The sequence below is a fragment of the Thunnus maccoyii genome, chromosome 24 (genome assembly GCF_910596095.1).
Source record: "Thunnus maccoyii chromosome 24, fThuMac1.1, whole genome shotgun sequence".
Taxonomy (NCBI): Eukaryota; Metazoa; Chordata; class Actinopteri; order Scombriformes; family Scombridae; genus Thunnus; species Thunnus maccoyii.
This window is the reverse complement of record NC_056556.1, coordinates 7,835,694-7,851,704: the sequence shown is the minus strand read 5'-3', so window position 1 is coordinate 7,851,704 and position 16,011 is coordinate 7,835,694. Positions and strand designations below refer to the sequence as shown.

General features: G+C 40.1%; 2 protein-coding genes across 2 annotated transcripts; one reads left to right on the top strand and one right to left on the bottom strand.

Annotated features, from left to right (window-relative positions):
* Window positions 1–2,432: 2,432 nt before the first annotated feature.
* LOC121891655 (receptor activity-modifying protein 1-like) lies at window positions 2,433–9,598 on the top strand. Its single transcript, XM_042404170.1, has 3 exons — window positions 2,433–2,715; window positions 4,973–5,111; window positions 9,108–9,598. Exons 1-3 carry the CDS (start codon window positions 2,661–2,663, stop codon window positions 9,361–9,363), a joined length of 450 nt encoding a protein of 149 aa, XP_042260104.1. The 5' UTR covers window positions 2,433–2,660; the 3' UTR covers window positions 9,364–9,598.
* A 507-nt stretch (window positions 9,599–10,105) lies between these two features.
* si:ch211-93g23.2 (uncharacterized protein LOC100005086 homolog) lies at window positions 10,106–13,631 on the bottom strand. Its single transcript, XM_042404169.1, has 6 exons — window positions 13,313–13,631; window positions 12,430–12,590; window positions 11,997–12,210; window positions 11,529–11,632; window positions 11,149–11,286; window positions 10,106–10,526 (listed from the first exon to the last, which is right to left on the bottom strand). Exons 1-6 carry the CDS (start codon window positions 13,418–13,420, stop codon window positions 10,439–10,441), a joined length of 813 nt encoding a protein of 270 aa, XP_042260103.1. The 5' UTR covers window positions 13,421–13,631; the 3' UTR covers window positions 10,106–10,438.
* Between the last annotated feature and the right edge of the window lie 2,380 nt (window positions 13,632–16,011).

Genomic DNA, 16,011 nt, shown 5'->3' with positions numbered 1-16,011 from the left:
CTCGTCACACTGCCATAGCTGCCGGTGGCTCGGGGGGAGGAGGGGGGGTGAGTGGGGGGGTGTAGAGTGCGTGTGCGTGTGTGTTGGGTTGTGAGGGGGGGCGTCTGAACACGCCTCCTGAGTGTGATTGACAACTCCCGCAGCCTATTATAACGGCTACTCGAAAGATTAGGTGCGTTTTGTCTTTTTGGAAATCCTCCCACCTCACTTATCACCCCCTCTGATTGGTTATTAGGTCTCATTGCCGCTGTCAACACACCTGTCAGGACCAGATTTTGTTTTGGTTCCCCGCTGGGTGGTGGGGAGTCCAAATGACTACCTGTGAGCCTTCTGTGCTGCCAGAAACAACACGAGCTTTTCATTAGCATGTAATGATCACAAATTAATGTCATATTGCTTTAGTTGATACGTAGCTTATTGGTTATGCCACTAAACAGCAGTATGTTCTTGAATTAGATGGATAAATCCCTATATAAGCATTTTATGATGATAACATCATCTACATCAGACAGACTAATAACACCTGAGGAGAAATAGTAGACGATTCCATACATCATAGTGATTTTTAAGGACAGAGTGGCCATTATATATTACTTCACTGCTACAAAACAATAGCATTAGTATTGAATGTAGACTTAAAGTTGCCTCTGAAAAGTTTCCTGTGGTGCCAGCAGTAGTGGCAACCTCTACAAATATCCACCCTTAGAAGGCACAGCCTATAAACTTTGATGATGCTAGTCTAAGGGGGCTGCAGTGAACAGAATGGTTCTAGTAGTATACCATTTTCAGGGTCGCTCATTTTACAAGCCAGTAAGCTCCGCGCGCCCTATTCTGCTGTCTCTGGCTTTGCTTGTGAGCTGATGAGAAAGTATGAAACGAGCGAGGACAAATGGATATATATTGATTTGTGATCCATGTGAAGTGAAAGCTGGTTCTATTACTAAATTACCCCACAGTTTAGGCACGAAGGGGTTTTTTTTAGAGGGACCGGAATAAACCTGATGTGGTTCATTTAGTGTCCTCTGCTGCTCTCTAGGGGATTTTATGGAGAATTACTCAATTTGGAGCCTTGCTCTGTGTAGCTGGCATGCATCATTAGCTGCTGAGGGACTTCTTTTTTCCCCCCCCACAAATATTATGCTCATGAGTATGGGAATTCAACATAAGGGCAAAAGAAAAACATAAAATTGGAGGTGAACTGAACTTAATGGTTTAAAAGTCAGCGTTGTGCGCGTATTGCGCCCATGTGAACCGATGCTAAAACATCCAAAATGGCCTTCAGTACAAGAAAAAAAAAGACCAAAGCAGGATTTTCTTGTAAAATTATGATTTATGTGTTTTCAGATAGAAGGTTTCTTGAGCCAAAAACAAGAAAAATGTCCTCTAAGATATGAACTTGGAGGAAATAAACTCCACTCTACACATCATATTGTGAGGAGGAAAGAATTATGGGAGATACATGAAAACATTTATTTGAGTTATGGGATTACTTTCTCTCTCTCTGTCTCTCTCTCTCTCTCTCACACACACACACACACACACACACACACACACACACACACACACACACACAGGCACACACACAGGCATACTGTGTAGCAGCACAACGCAGAGGAGTCGAGAGAATACTAATGAACGTCACTCTTGTTCCTGCACAAAAATCTTCAGATAAGACATTCAATTAATGACGTTACCGAGCTGCGTGAGATCTGCGCTGATATGAGTGTGACATGAAAATGACTATTCTGTCTTTGAGCCGTATGAAATGGGTCCCACGCAGGGAAGTTGGCTCACAGTGAGAAAGGGAGTCGAAGTAATCTATTACAAATAATAAATACGTGATTGGAAAAAAAAAAGTCACTTAAAGGCATTTGATTAAAACTGTTTAATGGATTTCATATCTTTCTTGCCTCTGAAGTGATAATGGTGCAAATTAAAGCGAATAGCAATCAAATGATAGATTATAAATTGTGATTATTGTGTATTAAAGGCCTATTTTGTAGATTTTCTTTCTTTTTTTTTTAGATTCTTAGACATCCTTACAGTAGATAAATATATAAATAATATCCCTACAGGGAGTCAGTGTTTGTAATCTTATCATACTTATGTAGTCTTTTAATATCTTAGATTCTTTCTCTGGGCTAAAACATTCCTTGAATATTCCACATGGGACATAATATAGTGTGAATTTACAGTTCTTATTAGTTTTTATTTGGTTTACTACTCCCATATGCTTTTGGTATTGGTATAACACGCCTGTAAATCAGGGGTTTGCATCATAAGGTGAATTTTCTGGCTTCAGTAGTAATGACTGGCACTAATTTTGGTATCTGACTTTGTTTTGCCCCCTGTGAGCAGCTCCACGCTGTAAGCAGCAGGACAAGGGGATCAGATGACAGGCAGAGCTTCTATGATTAGGGCTGCGGTGATGGAAGGAGGCTGCCACTGTGGAAGGTCACGGGGGCTTTTACGCGCAATGAGTTGACGCCTTCCGGTTGACCGCGCACCGCGAGCTGCCTGTTTATTTTATTTGTAAGGTTGCTATCTGTTTTCTGAATCAGTGGCTTTGGCTGGAGTACTGGGAGAAGAAATGAAATATGTGCAGTTGATCTCCAGGGAATGAGCGCGGCGCGTAAAACGTCTTGGAGTTGATATTCAGCATGGCTCTGGAGAGCGCGTCGCTCCTGAAGGCAGGGCTTGTGTTGTTGATGGCTGGTGAGTGTTTGTGGTAAATCATGAAGTCTTCGTGAGTCATTTAAAGTGTTTAGATATTGTATGTGGGGTCTTTTCTTTTCTTTTTTTACGTGCACACGTCTCAAATGTGTTGGGTTCAGTTGCTTGCTTTGTTGGTTTATTGTTTAATCTTATTGTTCCATTGAATTATCATGACTACACACTTGCACTTTTAAATTATAAGTGTTTTTCAGTCTGAGGCAAGTGCAGTGGTGGAGAAAGGTCACAGTTATTCCATTAAAAGTTAAAGTCCTGCAGTTTTTATTTGAGTAACAATACTTGAGTATTATTTGCAAAATGTACTTAAAGTCAGCAGAACAATGGCTCCTGCAGGTGCTAGACTTTTAGGTCATTAGATTATTATTATTATTATTATTATTATTATTATTATTATTGATGCATAAATGTGTGAGTAGCATTTATAGTTGGTGGAAGTGAAGCTGATAATAACTTCTTTTTTTTTTTTTTAAAATACGGTTGGATAGCAGTTAAATCTGCAAGAACACGTGCTATTTTATGATATTGCTTTGTATGCAAAATTTAAAATTTGCAAAGTGACTTGTAACTATAGCTGTCAGATAAATGTTGCAGAGTGAAAATATAATATGAGACAATCGTGGCTGGTTTTGTGTGACAAACACATTCTTCCAGGGCTTTATCAGGTGCAACATCAGATGTAGCATTCAGCTGTTTCACAGAAGCTATATGAGTGAGAAAGTTCAAAAGGTTATAAGGAAGGCAGATAAAAAATGTCTTATAGCATGTAGAGAATCATATTGATGTTATCTATGCAGTATTAAAATATTATGAATCTCTTGATAGGTCTTACAAAGTTCAAACCTATTCTGATTATGTGTTTCATTGAGGACAACATGAGGGCTATGAAAGGTGATATTGTTGAAAAAGACAGTTTTTTTCTTACATAAGCGTGTTTTCAACACTCTCCTCCTCTATGGACTTTTTTGAAAATCTCCTATGCCTGAGCTTTACTTTCACTCCCAGATGAATGGGAGAATGTGAAAATTAGGTGCCCATGCTGAGCAGCACAGCAGCTGCCTTCACATGATTGACATCTGAGCTAAATGGATCATATCGTATTCATGAGCATCGATTTTTTTTATAAAAATCCATAAATATTGACTCCTGGGATGGAAGGCAGAATTCATGATTCCTGTTCGACTGATGGGTGTTTCCTAAACCCAAAAACAGGAAAAGAACTTGAAGGCTGTGAGTCAAAAAGGGCAGAAACGTCCAACTAGCAGCGATTTACTGTAGCATCTGTCGTGGTTTGCCTTGATTTTCCCGGAAAATGGAATTCAATGCCGGGTTAGCAGCCAAGTTGGACCAGCAACTATGAAAGCTTGAATATCAGATTTGTCCATTAGCAGTTGCAGACAAACAGCAACACAAGTGAAACATAACATGCTCCAAACTGCTCAAGCTCATAAACAATTCATTCCCTCAGAGTTACCGTTTATTTATTCACTTTTCTCACGTGTTTGGTACTTTTTTTTTTACCCCCTCCCTCACTTTAGACCTCAAGCATCTGTTTGAAAAAGCACACCACCAGCATGGCCTCAACTATTTTTTCCTTTTTGGTAGCGCTTCTCTCTTTCGAAACCACATCCAGTCTTCCTTTGAGTGTTTCAGAGGCTCGAGAGCCAGCTGAGACAGAGCAAACATAATGGGCACACAGTTGGCCCTTATCAGGCCGGCGCAGACCGAGCTCCATCGTGTTTCTCGATGGTAACAACAACCTGTTTGTTCCACGCGGGCCTTTTACGCCAGCTTAAGCTCTCCCTCTCCTACTGTACCGCTCACTGGTGTTACATTCAGCTCTGAGTCCTGCGGGACGGCCGTGGTCTGCCTCCACGTTTAGAGGCTGTTTACACACATCTCTGAAGTAAACAAATGGGATTGGGACTAAACTGCAAATTAAAATCTTTTCTTAGTGAAAGTAACAGCCTAATAGGGAAGAAATGGCCCAATAGGAATAACCATTGCCAGGATATGACCTTGTTTGTTGCACATGTTCCTAATTATCAAGAATTAAGCGCAGCAGATAACCTCTGCAGTGCTTTGTTAAATCTTTTGTAGATTGACAATGCCACAAAGTTTTGCTCGTCACTCTCTGGAATAGAAAGATCTCCCAGTTCCAGTCACCTCACCCAAACCCATGTTTTTTTTTGTAATTTTTACAACTTAATTAACATATTATTTTGTGTCTTTTGATTTCCAGCTCAAGTCCTGCCATCAGTGAGTGCCTGCAACAGGGGTGGCTACGAGAAAACGATCAACGATCTTTGCTTAGAGAAGTTCAAAGTCGACTTGAGAGGACTGGACCAAGACCTGTGGTGCAGCTGGCCGGATACAACAGAGTGAGTTTACTGACTGTCCCTCTACTTGTACATTGTACACTAGCAAATGGTTGTGCAGTTAGATTTGGTAGAAAAAGCTCTGCTCTTTGAGGAAGCTCTTAAAGAATCTGCCCATGATACATAATTGAAATTGAAATAAATCTTAGTTAAATCAATAATACCAAAAACATGACATATAAGAAGAGGATGGCATGGTGGACAGAGCTGCAGCCGCAAACAGCATGAATACAACTGGATGTTGGTGGTAGCCAAGCAGGTGATGGATTAGCCAGTGATTGTGAAGCATGAATGAGTAATACAAGTACGACTTCAGGGTTTTGCCTGATGTCATGCTGTGCAGATTCCCATTCAAACCATGTGAATATAGTGTCAAAGAGCCCAATCTTGAGCATATTTTAGTACTTCTGGGGTCATTGTGTCAATTTTTTCCACTTTTAATCTTGGTTTTTATTGTGGAAAGACTGTAAAAAACTGAAGATGTATAGCTTTTCCGGTGTGCTGACAGACTGGTATCTTTGTGAGCTGCATCAGATGCATACATGTGATAACTGTCTGCATACACAGCACTAAGTCATCCTCCAACAGACTGGAAAACATTTATATCAATGTCACATTTTTGTTGTTTTCTCTGAGCCTCCTTCTATCAAGTTTAAGAACATACTGTATCAGTTCTTTTGTTCCCCCCCCATTCTCCCAATAGGACTTGTGGTTATTAAGAAGCCTTGACTTATGCTCCCAAGAAGACATCTTCAACCTGCTTTCATGGTTGTTTGCCTTATGGCCATTACCAACTCGATTCTGTGTTTTCATTCACTACCATATCCCTTGGTCACGGCCTTTAACTGTATGTCTTGGACACTGTGTTGTGTGTGTGTAAGACAGAGCAGTGCTCTGTGGCAGTCAGAGGATGAGTCAGACAGGAGGGTGAAAGCAACTGGGAGGCCCACATGAGAAGCTACTGTCATAACTGTGTGATTTCCCTTCTGGCTCCCTGTCCTCAACACACTCTTTCGATCCAGCACATAATTGGTGGTGGCAATCTGTGCGTAAGTGTGTGTGTGTGTGTGTGTGTGTGTGTGTGTGTGTGTGTGTGTAGATGTAACTCATCATAAAAAAGTTTGCACAGGCACATAGAGAGTTTGCAGTTGCGTCACAAAACTCATAGTAACAATGTTTGACGCAATCGTCAAGGTCCACTGGAGAGCTGGCTGTGCAGCAGATAAATAAATAACAACCATGCAGGGTTGAAAATTAGAAACACACAAAAAAAGTCTGTGTTTCAGTGCAGACTAATTCTGTAGCACTGAAAATGAATGTCTGATATTGCAATTGCTTCAAAACAGAAGGCATGATTGACACGATGGGTTTAAATCAGACTGGGTAACTTTTCGAAGATGAAATAAAACTTCATGCTCTTATAAATAAAACATTGAATTCATAACCAATGAATCTCAATTCTCAGGGGTTTTGCTGCTTTTCTACAGCCTTACTTGGTCTGGTAAGACCAGTACCGGATGGTGGCTAACTTTAGCTAAATTAAATGTGCCATTATCCTGTAATTGCAACTCGTGGCCACAGTGGCAGCTGTTCAGCAAATGAACATTTTAATGGCCCATTTTAAATTTTGTCTTTGGCTGTTAGCCCAAGCAGCAACTACCACAGCTTGAGGCTGAAGCCATTGTGGAAGTATCTTAAAGTGCAATACCATCTGGAACGCTAAAAACCATCCAATGCAAAGGAGACTGGATGATACCTTCATTGAGAGTATTATTATCATAAATACTTCTCACACCTATAATGTTTCCATTTGCCAGCAGTTAAATTATCCAGTAGATATGTATAAACAGCCAATTTGTCATTCAGGTGAGATCCAACCATAACAAACACAGTGATAAATATAGAAAGGGCATTTCTAGGTATCAGTATATGCTATCCAGCAGCAGTAATCAGTTCCAAGTCCTTTGGAGTCCAAACCACACTGTCTGCCAAGTAAAAGAGAAAAGAACAAACATTTGTAAAACTGGAATTGTTTGTCCTTGAAAATGAAACTAAAGTCTTCCACAGGCATGAATTTAGGACATCCACTGAATATATCCATTTTGTTTATTTACAGGCATATATATAACTGAGATGATACTACAATATGTAATGACGTCCAACTATGCATTGAAAATACAGGTTTATGGTCCATTTAGTTACTTTTGGCTTTATTTTGAACTTTATTTAAACTGAATATACCACATATAGCAGCATCTCGGCCACAGTCGTCTATGGAGGAGCCTGAGTCCTCTTCCAACAAATTTTTAGTCTCTTCTCTCAGAGACTCTGATACCCTCTGTACGCTGTAGTGATTTTGCTGATCATGTACTTTTTTCTCCGGGAGAAAATAAACAGTCCCAGTGGGTTGGCCTTAAAGTTGACAGAGGAAAAAGTCTTAGACAGGAGATATCGCTAACAGTTTTTTGTTGTTGTGTTCAGCCATGATCGGAGAGTTTTATTCTTTATCCGGTCTCCAGTGACCTTTTTTTTCTTTCTGCCTACTCTGTCTTCCCAACGCTGTTAATTGAGATTGTGTGTACAGTATGTGCATGTTGCAGTGTTTGCATCTTCGCTCCAAACCGATTTTCTCCCTTTAGACTTGCTTGTTAGTTTTAAAACTTAAGAAACACATAAAAAAACAGAAATTCAAACACGGTATTTGCTAAGAGCTATAAAACACTCCAGTCTCTCTTGACTCTTGGGTTATCTAGAGACCAAAACACTTTCACTGAGTGGTAGTTTCAACACACATATATGCATTAGCATCCTTGTGAGAACCTCCTAATCCACAACCCTGATTAGGAAACAATCCTAATCTCATTCATAACTGCAAGCATAAATATTAATCTTAAACTAGTAATAACCCTTACCTCTAAACCTAATCCTGATCCCTGGTCTTACAGCTGCAATACCAGCTCCTGAGAGAGCTGCTGGCGATGATAATTGGCTCTCAGAAGCATTTAAGTGCAGGGAAAACCCACAAGCACTTTGTAATACAAGAACACACACAAAGTCAAACAAACCACTACATACCAATCATATCATTCATGCTTTTATTCAAGGTGATTTAGAGTCAATGGGCAATTAGGGCGATATAATGCTTTGCATACTTGTGACCGCCCCTCTTCCATGGGAAAATCTTTAATAATAATAAAGTTCTGTTACATTTGCATTAATCATAACTGTATTACATTTTATACATTCTTTATGTTATGAGGTATTCAATCATCTTTATTAGGGTTTGGAAAATCTGAGTTCTGCCTCTTGATGTCATGTTGCAACAGTCATTGGAGGAATGTGTTAATATGGAATTGGAGAAAGTGTTTTTGACCAGCTGTCGCAATAAAAAAAAGGAAAAAGATGCACTAAAGTACAACGCGCACATCAGAAATAGCCTTTCATGAAGAGTGTTAAAGTTGGGTGAACTTTTTATTTAAGGGCTCTCTGACCATTTGGCCACTCGGCCTCCAGCTATGCAGTTAAACAGAGTGGCCATCCGGAACACACTCTCTCCTGGTATGGTGCAATGCTGTACCGAGGGCGCTACCCTGTTGGAATGCATCTCCATTTCTCCTGCCCTCTACCACCTAGCAGTTATATTTAGCTGTGTTAAGCCCACTGGTAATCCTAGACACTCCTTTGCCTTTTTTTCCCCCTACCAATAGGAATCCCTGCTCTGGTAGCTCCCTGAAAGTACGCTTCAAAGGCACCATGAGGGACAATTTGAAGAGTGTATATCTAAAATTCTAAAAAAGGAAGAGATTATTTCAAGTTCACCATGGGAAATGCAGGCTCTAACAGTCATTATTTACGAAATTTCAGTATGGGGAAACATATATCAATACTCTGCCACTAGATCTTTGTCTTTGCACTTCCTTTTCCTCTTCTCACCTTTGAGTTATATCAAAATTTTCAATCATTCATGTAGATTTGACTGTGTTTTGTCGCCCTCTGCAGGATCTATGAGGGCCTAACAAACTGCACCTTCCAGGAGGCCATGAAGATGGACTGCTTCTGGCCTAATCAGATAGTGGACCGCTTCTTCATGCAAATTCACCAGACATACTTCCACGACTGTCCTCTGACCGGCCGGCTCCTCCATGACCCGCCAATCAGCATCCTCGCCCCGTTCATTGCAGTGCCAGTATTGGTCACCCTGCTCATGACTGCTCTAGTGGTGTGGAGGAGTAAGCGCACAAAGGGAGTGCTGTAATGGGGGACTGCTTCGGCTCTGGATATGGGTTCAAGGCTTGGAGAAAGACTCATGACAAGCAGAGACTCCGAGAGTGTGTACAGATTTTTGGGTGATTTTCACATGATGTGTTGAGTTGTATGCACTTATACTTATGCTTATACTGTATTTTGAAATTATATAATCCTGAAGAGTGTATGAAAGATATGGCATGTTTGATTGCAGCTGAAATAAATCTCTTTCTTTGTTATAAAAATAGGACTTCTATGCACTCATTTTTTGAGATACCATCATCATTATGAGACGATGTCAAAGTTTGGCAGGGGAAAGTAATAAAGTTCTTTGAGATTCAGGGGATTTGGAGGCCGTGCATGTTAATTACCATCTGTTCTCGTGGCCCTAAACAATCTGTGAAGACATAAATTACTGCGGAGAGGAGGACACTCAGGGAGACGCACCTTTGACTTGGATGAATGATTGTTGTAAATTTGGAGGAGAGCTAAAGAAAGAGAAGAAAACAGGAAAACTGGGGAGAAGCAGGGGTTTTGGAGGATCTCTCATCCTGTCAGAGTCAAAATCATTTGTACTCAAAAACACAGACAACACTTCACAATACATTTACCTGTAGCAGAAGCCAAATGCAACCCAAATTACATTATTATCCAACATAATGACAAACATATCTAACATTTTTGTTTTTTCATCCGTTTTCTCTAAAATATCAACTCGTGGCAAAGTGTATAGCAACAATTTAGCAACTGAATTATGTTCAAATACTCCAAATTTGCCTTTAATGATTCCATCAAAATCAAAAATGAAAATAACTTTTGACACATGAGGCTCAAGTTGCACTTCAGTTGGACTCTTATCCATCACTGAATGACAGGGCTTCATCTAGTGTTCATTTAGCAGTTAATTTAGCAAGTTTAAGCAGGTTCTTATTGAATCATTTTACCTTTTTAGGTCTGAAAAACATGTGTCACAACTGGCAGCCGTACAACTGGACACAAGGGGTTGCAAGTAGACATTGGTTTGTTTTATCAAGCCCCAAGAGACTGGTAAACAGTGGCGTCCAAGATGCAGCCAGTCAGAATGATCAAGGTTTGCATGCCAGCCAGTAGAAATACTTCATAACCACTGAGACTTCTGTGTCGGGAGAAGACACCTGCATGGCAGACAGCAACCTGAGATGGAAGACAGAGGAGAAGAAGAAATGAGGAAGTGCTTTATTAATGAGTAAATGGATGTTTGGAGGTGAATCTAAATCAAGACAAAGGTTAAATGACTTTCTTGAAATATCTGCATAAATGATCCATGATTCCTTTCCCCTGTAACTGTCTTTCAGCGCAATGAAAACTGCATTCAAGAACAAATAAGACAAAACACAGGTCAGAGACAGGGAGCAGAACTGTGTGTAAATTTTACCAAACTGTAATAGTAATTAAATACAATGTCATACTGTTTTTTTATCCATGTAAAAGTTATGGCTCAGCACTTCCACTCCATATATTTTGCTTGCTGGGCTATTCTGTCCTGTCAGTAGCAGGGGAATTAATGGTGGCTATATTATCAAAGCAGTAAAAGCCTTCAACAGTTAAGCTTAGTCAAGCAATGTTTGGCTTTTCTGATTAATGCCCAAGACTGTGACAGTATTCAAAGACGAATTTCAGCAGTTTTTGATGATGATAAATGAATTCAGGGGGAGATTAGGAGATCAACGCGCGGTGCCAGGCGAGTGGAGGTGAGAGCTCAAGGCCAGAAGTTAACGATTAGGCTGGCGGATGAGTTTGTAGGTTAATATCTCACTTGTTCCTGATGTCGTTAGAGAGACGTTCAGCCTCAACAGGGTCCTTTTGTTTTAGTTTCTGGTAGCTGGTGAAGGTCTCCACCATGCCAATGTATCCATTCAGTGGCAGGGTTCTGCTAATCCGCAGACAGTCATTCCTGGACACCAAAAAACACAGTTAAATCATCTAATAATGTTAGTTAGAGATCTATAATCATACTAGATGTAAACTGATATGTGCATGTCACTAAATGTTAAAGAAGTTGGAGAAATTTGGGCTGGATGATCAATTAAACACTCGCGTTTGATACTTGACCCCCAACAACACAATCTTCTGCTTTTGAGTGATGCAGCTACTCTCTGCGGATAAAAATGGACACCAGTCAGACGTCACACTCACCACTCTTTGCCCGGGTACGAGCAGGAGTCAAACATGTCTGAGTAGATCTTCCCAGAGCTTGATGCCAGATAAGGATCTCGGAAAGGAAGGAGGGCAGCATAAAACTAATCAGAAAGAAAGGAAGAACAATTTAAATCTAAGCTCATGCATAACATGTTTTTTGGCACATTCAACATTCATGTTTAGAAGAAATCGATTGAATAACCGGTTTTAGCTCAGCCTAAGTTCTTAGTTTCGCTGTGTAAACTGTATCTACAGTTGATATTTTAATGTCATCACCCAACTTTATAAATACACTGCCCAAGAGTTAAAAAATTACCCAAACTATCTCTTTTCTCAGATGACCTGTTCTAGGCCCCTGATAACTTTATATAATTAACAAGACAGCAACATGTTTATAAGACATTTAAAATATTAAATTATATTTTCTGTCTATTAGAAATTAGGGTTTCAAATATGGGATGGAACCTCTTTACAGATGTCATTTAGCTTGTTGGAGACATCCCTGTACTCCAGCTCCATGTCCATGGTGTAGCTCAGGAGGGCCAGGCAGCCTCCAGGCCTCAGCACCCTGTCAGCCTCCTGCAGGAACCGTTGGCGGTCGAACCAGTGGGCCGCCGTCATGGCTGTCACAAGGTCCACCTCACCAGAAGCAAACGGTAGCTCCTCTGCTGGACATTGCCTGGGGTTGAGGTGGTTGAAACAGTGTAGCAGAAAATAGCAACAAACATTTTGGGTTGATGCTGTTGGTATATACTCTGTACAGTATTTGTGTGTAGATAAATGAAGGTAATCTCTTATACAAAATCATATTGATGTCAAAAAAGGAGGCCTGGACATGATCCCCGCACATACTAAGATTATGAACTATAAAATTCCTTCTCCCACACCTTCACCTCACCTGTATGAGACATTCGGTGGATTGCTATTAGCCAGTGCCATCTCCAGCTGGGCGCCGCTAATGTCTGTTCCAACCACCTTGGTGAAGTAAGGAGCCAATAGCACGGTCCCTTGCCCCGAACCACAGCCCACATCCACTGCAAGGTTGAATTGTTTTGATGTCTAAAGGGAATAAACCATTACTATGAACGTGTTTGTTGCTTCTGAACCTGAGAAATATTGATTTGGCAGCACAGTGGATAAAGCATTACAGCAGAGCTCTGATTCCTGCTAAAAACAGGTCAAAACTCCATATTAAACTCTGAATTTTTAAGGACCAGTGTGTAAGATTTTGTGGCATCTAGTGGTGAAGTTGCAGATTGCAACCAAATGAATGCAACTCACCCTCACCCTCCCCTTCCAAGTGCGTAGGAGAACCTACAGTTACCGCAAAACTCAGTGGAAGAAGCCTGCCCCCTGTGTAGATATAAAGGGCTCATTCTAAGGTAACAACAACACAACAATTCTTATTTTCAGGTTATTATACACTAATTAAAACATAATTATGAATATTATATTCCATTTCTTCCAAGTCCATTCTGCTAGATGCCACTAAATTCTACACACTGCACCTTTAAGATAAAGGTCTACTCTAAATGACACATATACTACATGGTGAAACTGCAACATTAAAAGGAGAGAGGAGAGCTGCACCTTCTCTTCAATCATAAAAAGATGAAGATACAGGGATAAAAAGAATATTAGAATATCCTTATTAAGTAGGTGTGCTGATACCTATCTGGAATATGACTTACTTAGTCTTAGTGTTAGCAGGTTACATAAAACAGCACAAAAACACTCCAGCATGTTACATTCTGTTGATATTCTTCAACATGCATACTTACCTTTTTCTCCACGTAGCTCATAATCTTGCTGATTAATTCTTGGGGTGCCACTCTGTACCGCAAGTAAGCAGCTGCATGCTCTTTACCCTCATAGAGCCGTACAGCCATGTTTCTGTGCTTTTCGAACTGGTTAAACTGAATACTGTGACTGTCATAACACTGTGTGACACTGTGTGTCCCAACAAGTTATGCATTAACTGCCAGAACTAAAAATGTCCTGCCCTCCTGCACTGCTGCCAAAAAAAACATTGATTTAAATCAAAGGCAAAAAAATCTCCCTCTGATAATGTGTTTGCACATTCAGTTTGTCTAAGATTTAAGCACTTAACCTTAATGTTTCCTTTTTTTTCTTGGCCAAACTTTATAAGTAGTTAACCATGTCACATGCATGCACACATTGCTGCCTTGGAGGTTACCCCGTTCCTAGGATGTGAACATATATAATATATACAATAAACAGCCACTACAAAGCTGAGGTTTTAATAGGTGGCAAATCTCTGGTTGAGAGTATAAGATCATCTATTTAATATAAATTAATGACACAAACACACAATATCATGAGAAAAACAGATATTTAAAAAAAAAAAAACATGTTCACTAAGTCTGCAGTGGGGCAACTTTCCCAATATTACCACAATAAATGCTGTATAATCTGCTTTTCCAAAATCTAGATTTTTGCACTTGCACTTGCTCACCAAAAGCAGCAGATGGCAGTAAATGTACACACATGATGCTTGGCAGGAAAGGGGAAACTGAAAGTGGACGTGCTTGGAAATGTTTCTTGTTAGTTGGTTGTTATTCCTCACCAATAATATTTGCACAGAGTGAGATTACCAGTCCATTCTGTTGCTCTTTTTCAGGAAATATGGTTTCTTTGGCATACTGGAATATGACGCATGGACTAAATTATCATATGAGTGTCTCAAGAAAAGAAATGTGTGGCTACAGTATACGCATATGTGGTTAAACAAATGTACCACACTGCAGATTCTTATAAATCTGGACAGCTTGCTGTTTTTTATTTGAAATTTGGTATTGATAAAATAATAACACCTGTTTTTTGACAAAGTAAATAAACCTCACATTTAGTTCTAAATATATTTTAAAATCATTGAAGTTGGAATCCTCTAAAGTAGTCTTGAATCGAGGCAGCCAGTCTTGGGCGCTGTATTTTCTGCCTAATCAACAAGCATTGATCCTTCCCATTCACCTAATCAATATCCATTGTCAGATATGGTTTGCAATAGGGATTGTGTTAACAAAGGGGGGGAGCGGGGGGTGCACGGTGTCCTCAGACGGCACAGGAGCCCCAACCCTTAACCACACCATGTTGCTATGTGCAGCCATGCCTTGTGTCGTCCAATCAATCAGCTTTGATCAAACCTGTCAGCAGCACTCAAGTCACACCACTGTCCACTGCTGTGTGTGTGTGTATGTGTTTGTGTGTGTGTGTGTGTATGTGTGCATAGTTCAAGCTTGATGAACACGCTTTGGAGGACGTTGTTGTCACCCACATACATGTGTCTACCCAGACATAACCAATTTATCACCAGGTCTTTATCACTAAGTCTTATTACAGTGTCCTCACACATTTCCACACACACGCACACACACTCAGAAGCCATTAAAAACACAAAGTCAATGGACTCAGACAAGCAGCCTCATGTACCCTATTGCTTTAATATCTGCAGGCATTCTCACCACAATAAAAAAGAGCTATGGGAGTGCTTCTATCGACTGTGACGAGCGGTGTTGCTAATACTGCACGGGGAATTCTCCAGAAAGGCAATCACACAGGTAATCCACTCTGGGAGTAGAAAATATTAGAAATGGGTCTATACCGTATTTAAAATGCTTTTTTTTTTGTTATGAGGGAAGGTGCAGGGAAAAATCTTGATTTTACCCCGTAAAAACCAGTTTCCAAACTGGTTGCAGAAGAATTGAATGTTACTGAGTCAGGAATTGTGGAAAAATGGATAAAAGTCAATATAACATGTGATTTTGTGCACCAAGTGTATAGTACACATCTTAAACTATATATTTCAACCTAAAATAGGTACATGTCTGCAGTTGTAAATACCTGCACACCGATTTTCTTCTCTCTCCTGACAGTGTAAGCAGAGACACACGGGGTAGGGGGATGGATAGATGGGTATTGAGTATAAAATCCCACTTCCCTGCGGAAATCTCAGCAGGTAAAAGCAGATTGCAGCTGTTGGATGAAATCCATAAATTTAGGAAATAGTCCTCTTGCCACATTGAGAGCCATGCATTTTTTGGAATAGAGGAAAAATTGTGTCATGCCTTTTGAATAGGTTGGGGAAAAGAGACAGCCACCAAAATTGGGGTTCTGGTGCACAGTTGCACCAGTTGTTCTTAAGAAAAACCACCTGGTTACAACATAAGTGTTCATTCGTGGAAATTACAACCAAAATTGCAACCAAAATGTATAGTTTTTATGTAGAGATAACAATAAAGTTAATGAATATTTGTGCACACACTAACTTGGTTTGTTGCATAGCTTACAACCTGTTTGGATTGAGGAGTAAAAGTGGTCAATACGGAATATGTTCAACACATCTGACTTGACATTAAAATGCTGATGTAAACTCGGAAAATGTCATTGCACAAAAACATACCTCAAAAAACCATTTGTGCCAATGACATTCGACTTAATGACCACATAACTTAGGTTAGCT

Coding starts and splice junctions, on each gene's coding strand:
- LOC121891655 (XM_042404170.1), top strand. CDS start 2,661: ATGGCTCTGGAGAGCGCGTCGCTCCTGAAGGCAGGGCTTGTGTTGTTG. Junction 2,716..4,972: donor GCTTGTGTTGTTGATGGCTG/GTGAGTGTTTGT, acceptor TTTGATTTCCAG/CTCAAGTCCTGCCATCAGTG. Junction 5,112..9,107: donor AGCTGGCCGGATACAACAGA/GTGAGTTTACTG, acceptor CGCCCTCTGCAG/GATCTATGAGGGCCTAACAA.
- si:ch211-93g23.2 (XM_042404169.1), bottom strand. CDS start 13,420: ATGGCTGTACGGCTCTATGAGGGTAAAGAGCATGCAGCTGCTTACTTG. Junction 12,211..12,429: donor CCACCGAATGTCTCATACAG/GTGAGGTGAAGG, acceptor CCTCAACCCCAG/GCAATGTCCAGCAGAGGAGC. Junction 11,633..11,996: donor TAAATGACATCTGTAAAGAG/GTTCCATCCCAT, acceptor CTTTCTGATTAG/TTTTATGCTGCCCTCCTTCC.